The 19,681-nt window shown below is 35.6% G+C and overlaps 1 protein-coding gene across 3 annotated transcripts in view; it reads left to right on the top strand.

The window, feature by feature from the left end:
• UNC79 (unc-79 homolog, NALCN channel complex subunit) overlaps window positions 1-19,681 on the top strand; it is a 310,022-nt gene that overhangs the window by 99,985 nt on the left and 190,356 nt on the right. For all 3 annotated transcript variants that reach the window (XM_044662137.1, XM_044662136.1, XM_044662138.1), the window contains exons 12-16: window positions 4,925-5,115; window positions 6,746-6,869; window positions 9,400-9,540; window positions 14,062-14,283; window positions 15,396-15,623. In XM_044662137.1, the coding sequence (XP_044518072.1) occupies window positions 4,925-5,115; window positions 6,746-6,869; window positions 9,400-9,540; window positions 14,062-14,283; window positions 15,396-15,623 (906 nt within the window). The remainder of the gene's footprint in view (window positions 1-4,924; window positions 5,116-6,745; window positions 6,870-9,399; window positions 9,541-14,061; window positions 14,284-15,395; window positions 15,624-19,681) is intronic.

Genomic DNA, 19,681 nt, shown 5'->3' with positions numbered 1-19,681 from the left:
GAGTGACCATGTAGAAAACACCAACTATTTCTTTGCATACTTCAAATAGAGAAAGCTTCATTATCTAAAAATCTATATATGCTAAACCACTAATAACATTTCTTATATGAGGGCTTATAAATAAATGTTTATATGAATATAGGTCATAAAAATATAATAGTATGTTCTTTCTGGCATGTCTAAAATCTTTAGGGATTATTTTTATGTATTCATGTGAGAATTCCAGTGTTTAGTGCAGTACCTGGCACATAGTAGATGCTCAATAAATGTTGCCTGATTACATTGGAAAATAAGTTCAGAGAGTATTAAGGGAAACTTAGAGGAATTTGATTCAGTTATCTGACTTTACAGATACAGAAACTGAGATCCAGAGAGGGGAAATAATTTGCCCAGTACTATATAGTTGATAAGTGACAGAGCTAGGAATAAGACTCATTTCTCCTGAGCTTCCACTCCAGAGTTGTTTCCATTGTCCATTTTTTATATTAAAATAGAGATGGAACAAATGGAGAGCATCATGTAGTTGTAAGAGCAATGGATCTGAGTTCATTTTCTGACTCATATTTATGCTAACAGAACTATAAACCTTGAGGGAAAGAATTTTTTTCTTAATATTCCCATTGTCTAATAAGGTGCCTTGCATGTTGTAGATGCTTAAATTATTTGTTGTGATTGTTAGCTGTGTGACCTTTAGCTAGTCATTTAACTTGTATAAAAATCCAATTTCTCATCTATAAAGTAAGGGAAATAAATTTTATGTTGTTTAATTCATAGGGCTTTTGAGAGAAAAATGCTTTCCAAACCTAAATTGGCCAAAGAATATGAGATATAATTAAGAACCTCAAATGCTGTTATGCTTCTGCCTGTTCACATAGCTATTAATGTAAGTTACATTTTCCTTTTTACAGCTTAAATAGATCTTGAAGTTGGATGATACTTATAAATTTTTCCTAGGACCTTATCACAAAAAAGGGACTATTAAAAAGGACAGGTTTGGTGTGAACAAGTCCCATGAGTGAGTCAGAAGGAGGCAGTGTCTTCAGACAAACAGTAATTGAGAACAGACTCATGTGTCTCTTAAAAGACAAGATCAAATCAGAGGCTGTTTAGGTAGGAGCAACAGATTGGGGTAGAATCTCCAATTCTTCACTTTTTGGAGAGGAGGGTCTAGTTTAGGGATTCAGTCTACATGACACTAAATAATCACTTATAAGCCTAGTTTCTAGAGTTAAAAGTGAATCTTAAATTCATAATTTTTCTTTCTGCTACGTGCAATAAACAGCTATTCAACATTCAATTTTTAGCTATGATATCTAAACAGTATCAAAATAGTCAATTAATTCTATTGGCTAAACAATCACTTATTAATTTTAAACTAAAATATTCTGCCTTCCTCAAAGGGGATTTTTTTCTCCTCTCCCCTCTGGCCGTTGACCATGGCATCTAGCAGCTGAGCAACTCAGCCAGAGGAGACACCTCATCTAGTATTTCGAGAGTCAGTTTGAGAGAGTTCAAGGACCAACTGATGGAGCAGACACACTTCAGACAGAAACAGATACAGAGGGGCAGTCATTTGAGGATAGAAGCAGCTTCAAGGAGGTGAACTTTGGCAGCAAAAAAGAGAGACATCTGTGGATTCATAAGAGAGACAGTTGATAGCTGAGCTACATAAAAGAGAAGTTCCTGGGAGCTTAGATGAGCATTCAAACCATCAGAAACACTGTGTCCAAAGGGGAGCTTTATGAGAACTTTGGAGGGGGAGAAAGCACATCAAGTTCCTATGGTTTTAGAGTTGAGATTTGCCTTGGCTACATGTGTTCTCTATATGTATTCCTCACTACTCTTGAGTTTGTGCCCATTCTTCTCTGGGTGGTAGAATGTGCCACTGATTTATGGGGGAAATGTTTGGTAGTTCCTGTAATTACTTTACTGTCTTAGTCAATGCTTTTACTAAGAGCTAGTTGTATCTACTGGCTGATTGTTAAGGAAAAACACACTGGTGGAAGCTGATGATCCATAGTGTTAAGGGCCTGATCCTTAAATTCCAAGGCAGCAGCCACACTCTGGGGACTCAACCCACAAGTGTGAGTGTTAACTGGGGGAGTAGTCTAGAGGGGATGTTATACTAGGCTTCATCAGGGAAATATTTGGGTCTTCTATACCTTGGCGGGAACTCAATGGAAGTGATTCTCCATTTGAGACTTTCCTTGATTGATGGACAAGAGAAAAATGAATAGTTTTTCTTCTTATCTTTTGAACTTCAATTAGACAATCAGTTTTTGGTGTATTTTTTTTTCATATCAGACCAGTTGTTTTGATACAGCTTTTTAATGGTTTAATGTTTATGCCCTGGTATGTATTGCATTGCTGTGTGGTACTGTGAGTATGGCAACTTATAAACACTATGGATAAACACTAGAATTCAGGTGGTTAGCAATTTTCTTAGAGAACACCAGAAATTTACATTCATTTACAAGAAAAACTAACTTTTGACCAGATTTTTACTGCTTGCCTTAGATTGCAACTATTGCTAGGTGGCACAATGGATAGAGCTCTGAACTTGGGGTTAGGAAGACTTGAGTTCAGATCCTGCCTCAGACACTTTACTAGGTATGTAACCCTAGAGAAGTCACTTAACCTCTATCAGCTTCAGTTTCTTCATTTGTAAAATCAGGATAATGATAGCACCTATCTCTTAAGGTTATTGTGAAGCTAAAATGAAATTATATATGTACATATATATACATATTTGTATATATACATAATACTTTATAAACCTTAAAATGTAATTACAAATTAGTTTTTTATTATTATTGTTATGAAATAAGTTCAGATGAATTCTCTTAGATCCTTATGGATTGCAGTTCTTAGCTTGTTGGCATAAAATTCCTGAGTCTTCATTTCCAAGTTTTTAATTTCTTTTTTTGGGAACCCCTCACTCTTTGGGGTTTTTAAAATTTATTTTCTTTAATTTACTTGCTCTAGTGAGGGCTAAGTTTACATTCTAATTGGATTCCTGATGTGTTGCAAAAGACTATGAAGAGATTGGGTGTGCTCTCTGTTTTAATTCCAAATACTGAATCTAGGCTGAAGATGTGGATCTAGAGCAAAGAGGATCTTTTTGTGGGAGAGGAGGAAGACAAATTCCCCACCCCCAAAGCTTCCTTAGGAAGTTCTGTGTTATTATCTAAGAACAAAGACAAAGCAGTATGATTTCTTATGTGAAGGCCAAGTGACAGTAGATCTAATGCTTCTGGGGAGGTGACTTTACATTTTCAAAGTTTTCTGTGAAATAGGCTTCCCTCTGAGGAGGAAGACAGATCTTTTTCTTTTTCTTTTTTGTCTTCTACTTGGGTGCCTTTGCAAGTACCAAGCCAAGGGGTAACATAAGAAATTTGTAAAATGATGTTTGCTTATTAAAATTATATAATCATTAATTTGGAAGTTAGTGTAATCCCTAATCCCAATGCTCTGTGGTGGACATGTATCCTTGTAGAAGAATGCTAAGTTCTGGATTGCTTGTGAACTGTGTTCCATGGTCTGCTGGAATGCACTCCAGTTGCTTTTTTGGGAGCAGAAGATATTTAACTAGAGTGTAAATATAAAGGAGTGAGCCCTTGAAAGCCCAGGACTTAACTGGGGCTACTAAGGAGATGTTAAAATAACTGTAAACATGAGATCTTGTCAGTAATCTATTATGAAGTATGAACAAATTCCTTGGGTGAATCAGAAGGACAAACAATAATTGGGAACACCTTGTGTGTGTCACCCTTAAAAGACATAATCTAGTCACTCAGAGGGAGCTAAGTAAGCCAGGAGCCAGCAGTTGGGAAAAGAGCCCTCAGTTTTTCACCTTTTGGCAGGGAGGAGGGCATTTTCTTCCCCTCTACCCCATGCCTCTGTGCCACCAGCTTTAAAGTTTAGCAGCAGAGCTCCTCATTCAGCAGAAATCCTACTCAGAAATTCTAGTCATTTTCAGACCATTTGAGGCTTAGTTGTGGGAACAGAAACACACAGTTTAGATAGACATTGATATAGAGAAACATTTAGTCACTTGAGATAGGCTGCAAGAACTTTAAGGAATGTGAACCTTGGAAAAGAGACCCCTATGATTTCAAGAGGGAACCAGCCCTTGCAATCAATAGTCTTATTCCTTAAAGCAGTAATTCCTAAAGTGGGCGCTATAGCCCCCTGGTGGGTGCTGCAGCGATCCAGGAGGGTGGTGATGGCCGCAGGTGCATTTATCTTTTCTATTAATTGCTATTAAAATTAAAAAAAATTAATTTCCAGGAGGCTAAGTAATATTTTTTCTGGAAAGGGGGCAGTAGGCCAAAAAAGTTGGGAACCACTGGCTTAGAGGAACAGATCCTAGGAGGTGCTGAGTAACTTGATCAGCAGAGACCTCGTATCCAGAGTGGGAGCATTGTGAGGACTTGTAAGAGGAGAGAAAGGACATTGAGGTTCTGGAGTTTCCTTGGCTGCATGTATCCATTACACATGGGCCTAACTGCCATTGTGCTCTAAGTTTGTGCCACTGTTCCTATATACATTGCATGAATTTGTGGGAGAGTGGGGGAAATGCTTTGTAGCTACCATTCTTGTATGCCATCTTCCCTTGCTCAGAGCTCATTGTGTCTGTGGTCAAATAAATAAGGGAAATGCACATGTGGCGACTTGTTAGCTGTAATATTAGTGGTCTAGACACAAAGAATATCCTCCTACTTTATAGGACACTTGGAGCCCAACCCAGGAGTATGGTGTATTGCAGAGGAAGTACTAGTTTGGAGGCTTTTTGGCTTAGGCCTTGAATATATCTAGATGTTGGACCTGGAAGTGGGCTCAGCTTCTTAGGGGAAAATGCTTATAGATGATAATCACAAGTATATTATGCTCTTTCTCCCTTTGGCATTGGAAATCCCCTTAGGTCGGTGGGTACTGGGACAAGTCCTGCAGCACTGTGACCCAGCTAAAGGAAGGTCTCAACCGCATTCTTTGCCTGATACCCTACAATGTGATCAGTCAGCCTGTGTGGGAATGCATCATGCCAGAGTGGCTAGAAGCCATCAGAACAGAAGTCCCAGATAACCAGCTAAAAGAATTCAGGGAAGTATTAAGGTAGGTAAAAGTGTCAAGAAACATGTTAGCTAAACGTGGAATGATGTTTTTAGTACTATGAGTTGTGTTATTTAAGAAACCCCATCTGGTGATTAATTCAGAAAAAAAAACCAACTTTGTTCATGTTGAACGATGAATATATCCTCCATTATGCTCACTGCCTTTTAAGCATAATTCTAATTTTTATTTGATGGAATAGATGCAATGTGAAAAAAGTTAAATGCTATAAGGTAGCTTCAGTCTTAATTTCTTAGATATTAAACCTTTCTGTTAGCCTTTAATAAGAATGGGAACAAGAACTAATAGCTGCTAATACATTTGTTAATAATAAATTTCATATAATGAGCCATTCTAAATATATGTAAATTCATAAAGTGTCAGTTACTGGAAAGGAACTTAGAACACAGAATGTTAGAACATGTAATATTAGAACATACTATGTAGAATGCAAATTTAATTTGATAAATATTTATTAGGCTCTTGCTATATGGAAGATATTGTGCTAAGATAAGTTGATGCAAAGACAAAAATGAGGCTATCCTTGTCATCAAGGAACTTATAGTATATTGAATGGATATAATATGAACTCAAATAAGTATAATATGAGGTAATTTGAAGAAGAAGAAAGCACTAGAAAGATGGGAGGATGAGGAAAGCTTCAGAGAGGATATGGCACTTGAGTTGAACTCTGAAAGATGATATGATTTTGGAAGATGGACATAATAAAGAAATATCCTTTAGACAATAAGCACTAATGCATGGAGTCATGCAATGTAGTATAGAATTTGGGAAGCAGTGTGATTGAATGCAAAGGGGAGCAGTAGGAAAATAAATTTGAAGAGATAGGTCAGAGGCATTTTATAGAGAATTTTAAATACCAGATTTAAGAGTTTTGTAATTTATCTTGAAATAGGGAGTCATGAGGGGCATTTTAATAGGGAAGTAACATAAGGTTGTGCCTTATGAAGATTATTTTGGGATCTTTTTGGAAGATATATTGGAAAAGGGGATCCTGGGAAAAAAGAATCTATAGGTATTTACTATAATAGTTCAAATGAGAGTTGATGAGGATTTGAATTTGAGTTAGAGCTAGGAGGATATTGGAGCTCTCCAGTTCAGTTCTCTAATTTTATTAATGAGGTAACCAAGACCCAGATAAATGAAGTGACACATCTAGTAAGTGTGAGACCAAAGCTAGATCCTAGATCTCTTGGGTCCTTGTACAAAAATGATAATTCACATTTATATAATGTTTTAAAGTTTGAAAAGTGTTTTATATACATTATCTCACGTATGCCTCAAAATAATCCTTTGAGGCTAGTACAGTGGATATTATTATACCCATTATAGAGATGAGGAAACTGATTCTTAGAGAAGTGACATGATACTGGTTACACACCTATGTTTCAGATTGAAATTTAAACCCAGATATCCTGACTCTGTATGTATATATGTCTCCTTTGTACACGGGGGAATGGCATGATTGAATCATGTAGAACACTAGACTGATAGATGGTTGTAGTGGGGAGGGGAGTGTATGCAATTTGACTCCACAAAGTACAGGATAGTTGGAAATACATCTGAAAATACATTCCTGATACTTATTGATTTCCATTCTTTTCCTTTGTAGCAAAATGTTTGACATTGAGCTTTGCCCTCTTCCTTTCTCAATGGAAGAGATGTTTGGATTTATCAGTTGCCGGTTCACGGGATATCCTTCTTCCGTGCAGGAGCAAGCTTTACTATGGCTTCATGTAAGTCAGTGATGCTGGTTGATCATGGAGAAAGGAGCTATAGCCTGGGAAAGGGAGACCCTTTATGGTAAAATGCAGTGTAAATGTTGTCCAAATGGTGGTAGCATTTCTGGGTCTTCCATAAGTGCAAGACTCTCTTTACTTTCCTCCCTGTGTCACTTTTACTCACACATAGCCAATACGTCACATTAGAAAAATGGATAAATCAGGGCTCTCTAATATTTGGATCCAGGTGCTCAGAATTTAAATTTATTTAGTTCATTCTCTTAATATTAAAAAAATTATTTAGCACTTATTTTGTTCAGAGCATTGTAGGTGCTAAAGGGAGATACAAAATCTAGATAGCACATAGTCTTAGACTGTAGGAGAGGGATAAGAATCAAACTCCAACAACTCTAATATTCAGCATTACTTGGTAACTTCTTTAGAGACCTGAAAACATTAACTTGTTTTAAAAACAGTTATTAAACACCTATGTGTTGAAAGGCAGCATTGGATGATAGGTGCTCTCTTGACTTCTTTGGAAAACCCTATCAGTCACCAGGGGTCAAATGACTTGGGGTCAAAGATAGGAGGTCAGGCTGAAAAGAAAGATTTATTAGTATGCTAAAGAAGTGAATAAAAGGAAGGGGAAACTCTAAGGAAGATTCACCTTTCTGCCATACAGATTTGGTATTAATGACATTTCATAACCGTTTAGAGTTACACAGCCCAGCCCATTAGCAGAATTCTGAAACTCAAGCTAGTTAAATAATGCACTTCATGAGAGATAGAGAGGAGTAGAGAATAAAAGGAGAGCATTCAAAGGAGAAAGAGGGAGCATTTGGAATGTAACTGTCAGTATTTATTGAAATAAAGAATCATTCCTTTTTCAAAGGCAGCAGACAAGGGGAAATGACCAAATCCTTTTATAATTGTGAAAAGAAGTTATTTTAGACTGAACTGCATGATCTCTTATCCAAGGACAGCAAGTAGTTGTTATAATTGTAGAGAAGACCACCCACTTTACCTTGTCTTTACAAAGTTTTATTAATATTCTATTTCTCCTTCAATAGAGATTAAATACTTTCTAGTATTTGGGCAAAGGTAGTTGGGGGATTAATGCACCAACATTTTGGAAAATAGTTGTGTTTCTTATTTTTCTATTCACTGCATTCTTAGAGCTTTGGTTCTAAAAAGGGAGCTGATAACTCATAAACAGATAAGCATAGGACAAATCAGAAGGTGATAAGTGCATAAGAAAGGGTGACAAGTGCTATTAGAGAATTGGTGGGAGAGAAATCACTTTGATCTCTTAGAGGATAAAAGAAGGATTTATGGAAGAGGACTTCTGATCTAGGCTCTGAAGGATAGGTAGAAACAGACAGACAGAGCTGAAGATAATAGTGGTGGGAGTAGAGTGAAGAATGTACCAGGCAGAAAGAAAATAGCTTAGTAAGACAAATCATTTAAAAAAATTACAAATGAAACTGGTGAATTTGCTTCAGATTTCAGATTCAGGAAATCCATCTTTCTTAATTAATTTCTAGAAGTAGTAGCTTAGTTACTATTTGTAGTGAAAGGGAATAACTTTCATTGATCTCTATCTTTTTAGAATAAATGAAATATGATTGGGGAAAGGTGGCACATTGCAGCTAGGTGGCACAGTACATAGAGCTCTGGACCTGGAGCTGAATTCAAATATGGCTTCATTTAATTACTAGTTGTGTGACCCTGTGCAAGTCACTTGACCTTTGTCTGCTTCAATTTCCTGATCTGCAAAAGGGGGATAATAATAGCACCTACTTCCTGAGGTTGTTATAATGAAAAAATGAGATAATATTTGTAAAGCACTTTGCAAACCTTAAAGTTTAAGGTTTAATAAATTCTAGTTATTATTGTTATTAATAATGATCATATCTAATAGATCATAGTTTATAGAATGTAACATGTTTGAAGTGGAAGAGATCATAGAAGATGGAATGTTATGAGATAGAATATGAGAGCTGGAAGGGATATTGGAATATAAAATGTTAAAACTAGAATAAATTCATATATAGGCCATTGAATGTTATAGCTGCTATGGACCTAATAACATAGAATATTAGAACAGAGAATTTTAAGAGGAGATTGAGGAGAAACCCAAGAGATCCTCTAATTTTATCTCCTGTTTTTACTCCTTCTTTCAACTAATATTTATTGAATGACTTCTTCCTTTTGTATATTCTATGGTAAGAAGCGTGGGGAATTTAAGGAGATATAAAAAATGCATGACATAGTCCCTACCCTAATGGAGCTTACAATTTACAGACAAGGAACTGAAAGATTAGAAAGGTACCCAATCTTAGACAGGAGGCCCCGATGGGACTAAAATATAGGCCTTCCAACTCCCAGTCTAATATCTTTCTTTACTACTTGTTTCTGATATCCAAATGATGTACAAGATTAAATGACCTTATGTTAAATAGTTAATTTTAAAAATTGTCATATTTTTGTTTATATTTTGAAATTTTATGTTTTTTTTTAAATATGTCTATATGTCTTTCTTCAGGTGTTATCAGAACTAGACATCATGGTCCCACTTCAGCTCCTGATAAGCATGTTTTCTGATGGAGTTAATTCTGTCAAAGAGCTGGCAAATCAAAGAAAATCAAGAGTCAGTGAACTGGCAGGGAGTCTTGCAGCTCGAAGGGTAATTATCACCCAAATTTTTCTTATATTGCTTATGGTGATTCTGGAAAGCACCTCCAATTGCACCAGTGCCTAAGACTGACATCAAAGGCCCAGATATTTGTTAATGATGACTGTTTTTTTCCATGTTGCCTTCTTTTTATCATTCAAGAGTCATATAAATTATGAGATGGGATCTAGGAAATGTCAAATGGAATCTATAACCAAATATCTTTAAGTTCTTAAAATTATTTCTTTATATTTATCAATTTAACACACATTTATTAAGCACTTACAAGGTACTGCCCTAGGCTCTATAGGTAGGGAGACTGAAAAATTAGTAAGAAAGGATCTCTGCCATTATAGAGCAGAAAGCCTAGGAAGTGGAATAGTACTCTAGCGCTCCACAGAGATGTGAGAAAAACATTTTGTAAGTTGGCAAGTACTATAGAAATAGGAGTTAATGGAATTTATAGACTAATAGAGAGACAAGTTCAATCTACAAATAACAATAATATATTCAATAATATAATAGGAGCATAAGTAAATTGATTTTAGAGTTTAGATGGAGAGATCCTTAAACCTAGGACGTGTAGTGGGTGACTACCCTTTCTTGCCCTTCTTGTTTGATGAAGAGAGCTGCCACCATTTACTCCCATCCTTATCTGGAAAAACTATCCCTCTCTCTTGCTAAACCTACTGATCCCTTTTACTGGTGTATCTTTGCGTTTCTCACATCAATTTAGAGACTACATCTTTAATTTGCATGTAGTACAAATCTTGACTATTTACCAACACAGCCACTCAGATAAAAATAACTACCAACAATAAATAATACTACCAACAATAAATTAATCACCTAGATCAGTGATGGGCAAACTTTTTAAAGAGGGGCCAAAGGAAAGGAAATGCTCATCTGTCAGTCTGTTTCTAAGGCAACTCTTTCAAAGTTTCATTGTACTGTATCCTACTCATTGTATTCATCAGATTAGGAATCCTGCAGCTGGATAGAACATTTCAGGGGGCTGCATCTGGCCTGCAGGCCATAGTTTGCCCATCACTGACCTAGATAATTCCATAATTATAATTTTTAATAATAATAGTGACTTGAATAATTTATATTTATGCTTTGCAAAGTATTTCATGTCTAATATCTACTTTGAGTTCTCAGTAGCCCTGTGTGGGAGGCAGAGCAGGGGCAGGAATTATCTCCATTTCACAGATGAGAAAATCGAGACCCACAGAGTCTAAATAACTTGTCCAAGGTCACTCAAAGTGATTTACTGACTTACTAACTTAATTTACTACTTAAATTCTTAACTTTTCCACTTAAAAACTAACTTAAATTTCTAATTCTACTTACTATTGTAAGGCTCTGATTTCATCATTGCACATATTCCTGCTATTGATAAATATAGAAAGTGTAGAGTAGTGGATGGAACACTACATTTGGGTACTGTAAGCCCTTTTTTGAATACTGTCTCAGACAGTTACTAGCTGTGTGATTCTGAGAAAGTCACTTAATTCCTCTAAGCCTCAGTTTTCTCGTTGGTAAAATGAAGATGTTAGACTTTAAATCTATGGTCCAAAAAAATAACAGGTCTCTCCATACTTTAGATGTTCTTTGTGAATTATTATGGACAAAGTAAGTCATTCCTTCTGGCCAGTCTTCTAGAGAAGAGCCCCTCAGTCTTTAGCCAGGCTATTCCTAGGATGGCAGACATAATTTGCTGTTAGGCTTATAGCTGAAAGTTTTCCAGCTTTATAGCATACAACTCTTATTTGAGTTTATGTTCTATTAGCTTTTAATAGTTCATGGGCAATATGATTCCATAGCCAGCCATTGAAGGAGGATATGTCAGGATCATGAGAACAAAGGTTTAGAGATGGGAGGGACTTGGAGGTTGAGTCCAGCCTCCTTATTTTATAGCAAACTGCGGTCCTGAGACAGGAAGTCACATAGGTAGCAAGCAGCAGAGCCATATTTTAATATTATATATACTGTAGTGTATTGTTCCACTCCTGTGAACTTTAATTAGGGGTGCTTTTAGTAATATGTATTTAATATTGACAGTCTTCAGGTTTCCATATTTCTTTCATTTGTCATGGAATCTCCAATTCTTATGATAAAAACTAAATATTACCTTCTAATATTTTGTTTTGAGAAGATTATTCCTGAGACCTTATTTTAGAGAAAGGTTTAATAAAGTTTGGGTTAGTTTACTTAAAATGTTTGATATGATCCAAATATAAAAGTAAATTCAAATGTCTCTTCCTTTAGTGTTCAGTACTTTTTATATGTAGCATAATTTATATGTAGTATTCTAAGGAATTTTTTTAAACCCTTAACTTCTGTGTATTGGCTCCAAGGCAGAAGAGTGGTAAGGGTAGGCAATGGGGGTCAAGTGACTTGCCCAGGGTCACACAGCTGAGAAGTGTCTGAGGCCGGATTTGAACCTAGGACCTCCCATCTCTAGGCCTGGCTCTCAGTCCACTGAGCTACCCAGCTGCCCCCCTAATTCTAATGAATTTTGATAGGTTTCTTTTATATCTTATATGATTCATTTAAATTTAAAAAAAAGTGCAGTTTAATAACTGCCCCACCTCATCTGATCCCAGGGGGAATATATATATAATTTTAAAAATCACTTCTTTCTTTTTCAGAGACTTTTAAAATGTTTTTTAGATTTCCAAATCTCTCCCTCTACTTATCCCTCTCTCACCCTTTGAAAAGGCAAGAAAAATCAAAGCCCATTACAAATATATATAGTCATGCAAAACGAATTTCTGCAATAGCCCTGTTTTTAAAAAGATAAGGGAAAAAAGGGAAGAAAATATATTTCAACTTGCATTCTAAGTCTGTTATTTCTTTATTTGGATACCATATTTTGTTATGAGTCCTTTGGAATCATTGCGAATCATTGTGTTGATCAGAGTTACCAAGATTTTTGAAGTTGATTATCTTTACAACATTGGTTTTTTTGTGTAGATTGTTCTCCTGGTTCACTCCTTTCACTTTATATCAGTTCATACAAATCCTCCCAGGTTTTTCTGAAACCATTTCCTTGATCATTTCTTACAGGCTCAATGGTAATCTATTACATTCATACACCATAACTTGTTCAGCTATTCTTCATTTGATGGGCATCCCCATAGTTTCTTTTTTAGCACAGTAAAGAGTTTTTAGAAATAGTTTTGTATATATGGGTCCTTTTCCTCTTTGTTTAAGAGTATAAAACTAGTAGTGGTATTGCTGGGTCAAAGGAAATGTACGGTTTGATGGCTTTTTGGGTATAGATCCTAATTGCTTCCCAGAGTGGTAATACTAGTTCACAGCTCCACTAATAATGCATTAGAGTATATCTTTCCTACAGCCCCTTGAGCATTTGTCGTTTTCTTTTTTTTTGTGATCTTAGCTTATCTGTTGGATATGAGATGTACCTCAGTATTTTTTAATTTATATTTGCCTAATTATTAGTGATATAGCTTACTTTTTTATTTTATTATTGAGTTTGGATTTTTTCCTCTGAAAATTGCTAATTCATATTCTTTTACTTTTTATCATTTAGAGAATGGCTCTTATTCTTGTGAATTTGACTAAATTCTTTATATACATAGAAATGATTCTCAGCTTTTATTAGAGGAACTTTCTGCAAAGATTTTCCCTCATCTCCCAGTTTCCTACTTTTCTTTTAATTTTATATACATTGGTTTTGTTTGTGCAACTTTTTAGTTTTATGTTTTCAAAATTATCCATTTTACTTCTTTGAATCTCTCAAACTCTAGTTTGGTCATAAACTCTTCTATCCATAAATCTGACTGGCATCATCATTTATGTCTAAATTATGCACTCATTTTGAGTGTATTTTAGTATATGATGTGAAATGTTGGCCAAAATCCTTATTCCTGCCAAACTGCTTTTCCAGTTTTCCTAGAAGTTTTTGTCAAATAGTAAAATATTGTAATTAATTTTTTCACAATTTGTGTTTTTTTATTAGGGAGCTCATTTATAGCTTGCCCAATTTCTCTTTTCCTAAGATACAGTTATGAAGTATTCTATTTCCTGTTCTGTTAATTTATGCCATTTATTTTTTTATAAATATTCATCCATTTTGCTTAGATTTCTAGCTTTATTGTCATAATTTGAGCAAAGTAGCTCCTAATAATTGTTTTTTTTCCTCTTCATTGATGTGAATTAATTAATTTCTAAATGAGTAGTGTTTGGAGACATTTAGATTATTGGGGAATGAGAAGAGTATCATAGTTGAAGACTAGTTATTTTTATTTACATAATTATGTAGTATTACAAAGCACTTTCCTAACAACAACCCTGGCAAGTGGGTAGTACAAATATTATTATCTGTCTCATAGATGAAGAAACTGAGGCTCAAAGAGTTTAAATTACTTGCCTGAGATTATATAACTAGTTAAGTGTCGAAATTGGGACCTGAGCCAAGCCAGGGCTTTTGCTTCCAGGCGCAGTACTGTTTTCACTAAACTTAATTGATTTTACTCAAAGAAGTTTCAAAATTTCTTCTCACAGGTGAGTGTTGCCTCTGATCCTGGTCGCCGAGTTCAGCACCATATGTTAAGCCCATTTCCCAGTCCTTTCCAAAGCCCTCTCCGAAGTCCCATGCGCAGTCCATTCCGGAGCCCTTTCAAGAACTTTGGACATCCAGGAGGAAGGACTATTGACTTTGACTGTGAAGATGATGAAATGAATCTGAATTGTTTCATTCTTATGTTTGATCTCCTGTTGAAGCAGGTACTTGAAACAAAAACTTTCTTTCAATTTACATCATTTTTGTTCATTTTATCATCATAAAAATATAGGGAGTTTGAAAGACCTCAGAGGTTATATAGACCTAACCTTTAATTTCTAAATTCTTTATATAGCATATTAGACAACTAGTTCTTATTCTGCGTAAATTGTATGTATCCGGTACCTATTTTAAACACTCACAAAACAGTTTATTTGATTTTAATTGTTAGGAAATTCTTTTTGAGCCTGAATTTGCCACACTATTCCTCATTGCTTGTCTCTGAAGCCTTACAAAACCAATCAAATCCCCTTTCTGCATGGCAGTTATCAATGACTGAACTCAGACCCTGAATTTATTTTTCAAAAGGGAATTTCCAAAAGTATTTGGAACAGTGGCAGCATCACTGAAATATATATCTGAGTTTCTTTGGGCCTCTCTTTCCACTTCTTTAAAAGGAGGTGGTTATAAAATGAGCCTTTCAAGCTGACTGCTTATAAGCACATTTATCATTTAAATGCTCACATTTTGCTCTGTTTAATACCTCTGAATTTCAAGCACTGGTGATTTCATCAGTATAGGCAGGATTTCCATCAGTGTGGACAGAATCTCATCCCTCAATGCCCTCAGTCCCTAAATACCCTATATTAGTACTTGATGTTTGTGAGTTTCTATGGACAAAAAAAAAATTCTCAATGTTAGCTAATCTTCCAGCAAAAAACTGTCTACTCTGAATTAAGCTGGTCTTCAGATGATACATAGTCTGTCACTTGTCCCACACTTGAATCATCTAGGTAGGTAGGACTCATCAGAGTTTGTTCTCCTGTCATGTAGCTTCCAAGAGCCCAGGGTTATTTCATTGTAACAGTGAGTCTTTTAATGAAGATTGCTTTTTAAATAATCTTTGTTATTACTCTTAGTCATACACTGCTTTGGTATTATATTACTATAAATTACCAAATCAAATCATGGAAAAGAATATACATATAGACATGTATATTCTTTTTTTTGAATAAAGATAATACAGCGTACAGTGGGTGGAAGCAACTTCTGGGGGAGTGTGCAAAAATCATTAGACAAAATCACAAAATTCCCTCTTTTCTCTTGTATCCGGCAGATGGAGTTGCAAGATGATGGAATCACCATGGGCTTAGACAACAGTCTGTCTAAAGATATCATGTCCATTATAAATAATGTCTTCCAAGCCCCCTGGGGGGGTTCTCATACATGCCAGAAGGATGAAAGAGCTATTGAATGCCACTTGTGCCAGTCAAGCATCCTTTGCTATCAGTTGGGATGTGATCTCCTAGAACGACTGGCTCCCAAAGAAGAAAGCCGGCTAGTGGTAAGCAGCTGAAGGAAGGCAATGTCTGTAAAGGTCTATATAATGACAATAAGCTCCCTGAATGCTTGTTTAGTACCTTATACATTACAAAGCACTATTACATTTAATATATCACTTAATCTTCAATTAAAATCTATTTCAAAACAGTAGATATTTAAGAAATGGTTAAATTGCTTAACAAAGCAGAAAACAGTAAATATGTCAACCTAGTAATGAAAAATGCCCATAAATTATATACAGAGCACCACAGAACTTTGGGTAGGATATGGTTCTTACTCCTTACTGTCTAACTGAGAAGCAGCTTTGGTATTCAAAACCCTTCAAAACCTTTCCACCCATACCCACTACTTTTCCAGTCTTTTTACATCTTACACCACCCCTTACTTACCATGTACCCTGCAGTTCCATGACATTGGCAGCCTGGCTATTCCTTGAACAAGACAATTTCTCCTAACCAACACTAGACATTTTCACTGGCTGTCCCCTTGCTGAGATGTTCTCTCTGCTCATTTCTGCCTCCTGCTTTCTCTGGCTTCCTTCAAGTTCCAGCTATCATCCTATTTTGTATGGGAAACCTTTCTCAATCCCTCTTAATTCTAGTGCTTTTTGTTGATTATTTCCAGTTTATCATGTATATAGTTTGTACATATTTGTTTGCATGTTGTCTCTCCCATCAGACTTAGAGTTCCTTGAGAGCAAACATGGTTTTTGACCCTTCTTTGTATCCTCAGTGTTTAGCACAGTGATTGGCCCATAGTGGGCACTTAGTAAAACCCAAGTTTCCTCTTTGGAAAAAATAGGAATAATAATAGCACCTACCTCACAAGATTGTTGTGAAGATTCAATGAGATAGCGTGTGTGTGTGTGTGTGTGTGTGTGTGTGTGTATGTGTGTTGTAGTACTAGTAGTAGTAGTAGTATGTTATATATTATGGTGTTACATAAATATTTGCTATTAATAAGGTAACAAGACATATAGCTGATATAAAACAACACATGATAAGGTGCAAATCAAATGAAATGCTGTTTGAAATCTTTGTATCAATTATGTGAAGTCTTTATTTTATAAATCAAAAGCCAGCTTTTCATAGTGATAAAGTATTGCTCTGGGAGTCAAGGCTCAAGTTCTGCCTCTCAGAGGAAAGAATGCTGAGTTTAGAGTCAGAGAACCTGGGTTTAATTTTATCATCTTAGGTATGTCATTGAATCTCTCTAGCCTAACTTTCTTCATTTGTGAAACGAGACCTCTGAGGCTCCTCTAGCCTTAAATCTGAAAATCTGAAATCTACTAACTGTTTGACCTTGTGGAAGGTCACTTAATTTGGCTCAGGCAAGTTTTATTTTTTTTTGAGCAACTATTGGTCAATATTATAATTTACATTAAGATACTTTCTTTTTTATTATGAACTTAACAAAAAACAATAAACATGAATATTTTCCTCTTACAAAGAACAGAAAGAGGACAATATTAAATCATGAATCTTTACTATGAAAAGCCTATTTTTTATATTTTAAATTTAACATAGTAGTTCCAACACCTATTTCTTTGTGTCCCTTTCTGAACGTTTTAAAAAAAAGATTCAACACTCCTTTCTTTTCTGTCTTTTTAAAGTATCACTATCAGTAAGCTCTCCATGTCCTACCTAATTCTAACTTGTCCTCCTCAAATAAAAGTCCTTTTTGTCAAACAAACAGTCATACAATACAAATTCACACATTCAGTATCCCTGAAAACATATTTTACTCGACACTTCTAGTCCATCTCTCTCTCTGCCAAGAATTTGGAAAGCATTGTTTATCATAATCTTTTGGCATCATGATTAGCTATTGCTTCCATCATAGTCATTAAGTTCTCTTGGTTCTACTTACTTCCCTCTGAATCAGTTCATAAAGTGATCCTAGGTTTCTCTCAATCCATCCCTTTTGCCACTGCAAATGATACTCTTATTATATTTAGAAACCACAATTTGTTGTTATTCCTCAATTTATGAACACCTGGTTTGTTTATAGTTTTGTTTTTTCTTACACAAAAAGTGTTGCTGTAAATATTGTATACAAATAGGTCCTTTCTCTCTGTCTTTTATTTATTTTTATTTATTTTTTATTTTTTTTGTGGCAAGATGTGATAAGTGTTTATTTAAATTCTGGCTCCTTAGATATTTTCTAGCAGGGAACACATACTTTTCTGAGGTCCATGAGAAGAAGAAAAAGGTTTTGCAGGTTTAGGAAGGTGAACAAGTGCCAATCAAAAGGCAGGATACTCTAGAAAAGAGATATCAAACACACAGTGCCTTTATGAAACCCACAACATTTCCAAATGCAGCCAATCCAGATTAAAATATAATTGGGAAATATTTAACAACAACAACAACAAAAGATAATGTTAATGGTTTTATAAGTTGACATGCACCTACAGAGATCCTTGTGTATAGTTAAGTGGCTCTTAATTCTGTTCTCTACAATCTGAACCCAACCTAATTCTTCTAACTTCATCTTCCATTTTTCCCCAGTGGGGATTATGTAGGTAGGTAGGTAGATCTTCTCTCTCTCTCTGGTCATTTATTATTTTAAGGAATCACTCTTCTTTTAGCCTTCTGCCATTTGACATTTCACCAACCATTCAGAAGTCAAATTCTATTTCTTCCATGAAAACTTTTTCTGATGCCTACTGTCCTCATACATAGATCCTGATCTCTTTCTTCTTTGAGCTCTTATAACACTGTCTATAGTGTACATGGGGCCACTTAATGACCCTTAAACATATCTTTTTAGGATATATATGCCATGTCTCCTGAACCTCTATCCTGAACTATCACGGTTACTTCTCTCTTTTTTTAATTTAAACATTTATTAATATTCATTTTTAACATGATTACATGATTCATGCTCCTACTTTGCCCTTCACCCCCCACCCATGGCCGACGCACATTTCCACTGGTTTTATCATGTGTCATTGATCAAGACCTATTTCCACATTGTTGGTAGTTGCATTGGTGTGGTAGTTTCGAGTCCACATCCCTAATCATGTCCACCCCAACCCATGCGTTCAAGCAGTTGTTTTCCTTAAATGTTTCCTCTCCTGCAGTCCTTCCTCTGAATGTGGGTAGCGTTCTTTACCATAAATCCCTCAGAATTGTCCTGGGTCATTGCATTGCTGCTGGTACAGAAGTCCATTGCATTCGATTTTACCACAGTATATCAGTCTCTGTGTACAGTGTTCTTCTGACTCTGCTCCTTTCACTCTGCATCAATTCCTGGAGGTCTTTCCAGTTCACCTGGAACTCCTTCAGTTTATTATTCCTTTGAGCACAATAGTATTCCATCACCAGCATATACCATAATTTGTTCAGCCATTCCCCAATTGAAGGACATACCCTCCTTTTCCAGTTTTTTGCCACCACAAAAAGCACAGCTATAAATATTTTCATACAAGTCTGTTTATCTATGATCTCTTTGGGGTACAAACCCAACAATGGTAAGGCTGGATCAAAGGGCAGGCATCCTTTTATACCCCTTTGAGCATGGTTTCAAATTGCCAGCCAGAATGGTTGGATCCGTTCACAACTCCACCAGCAATGCATTAATGTCCCAATTTTGCCACATCCCCTCCAGCATTCATTACTCTCCCCTTCTTTCATTTTAGCCAATCTGCTAGGTGTGAGGTGATACCTCAGAGTTGTTTTGATTTACATTTCTCTAATTATTAGAGATTTAGAACACTTTCTCATGTGATTATTGATACTTTTGATTTCTTTATCTGAAAATTGGCTATTCATGTCTCTTGCCCATTTATCAATTGGGGAATGGCTGGATTTTTTATACAATTGATTTAGCTACTTGTATATTTGAGTAATTAGACCCCTGTCAGAGTTTTTTGTTATAAAGATTTTTTCCCAATTTGTTGTTTCCCTTCTGATTTTGACTACATTGTTTTTGTACAAAAGCTTTTTAATTCAAAACCATTTAATTTACATTTTGTAATTTTCTCTAACTCTTGCTTGGTTTTAAAATCTTTCCTTTCCCAGAGATCTGACAAGTATACTATTCTGTGTTCACTTA

This window comes from Gracilinanus agilis, chromosome 2 (genome assembly GCF_016433145.1).
Source record: "Gracilinanus agilis isolate LMUSP501 chromosome 2, AgileGrace, whole genome shotgun sequence".
In the NCBI taxonomy this organism is placed as follows: Eukaryota; Metazoa; Chordata; class Mammalia; order Didelphimorphia; family Didelphidae; genus Gracilinanus; species Gracilinanus agilis.
Note: the sequence above shows the minus strand (reverse complement) of the source record. Positions and strands in the feature narration are given on the sequence as shown.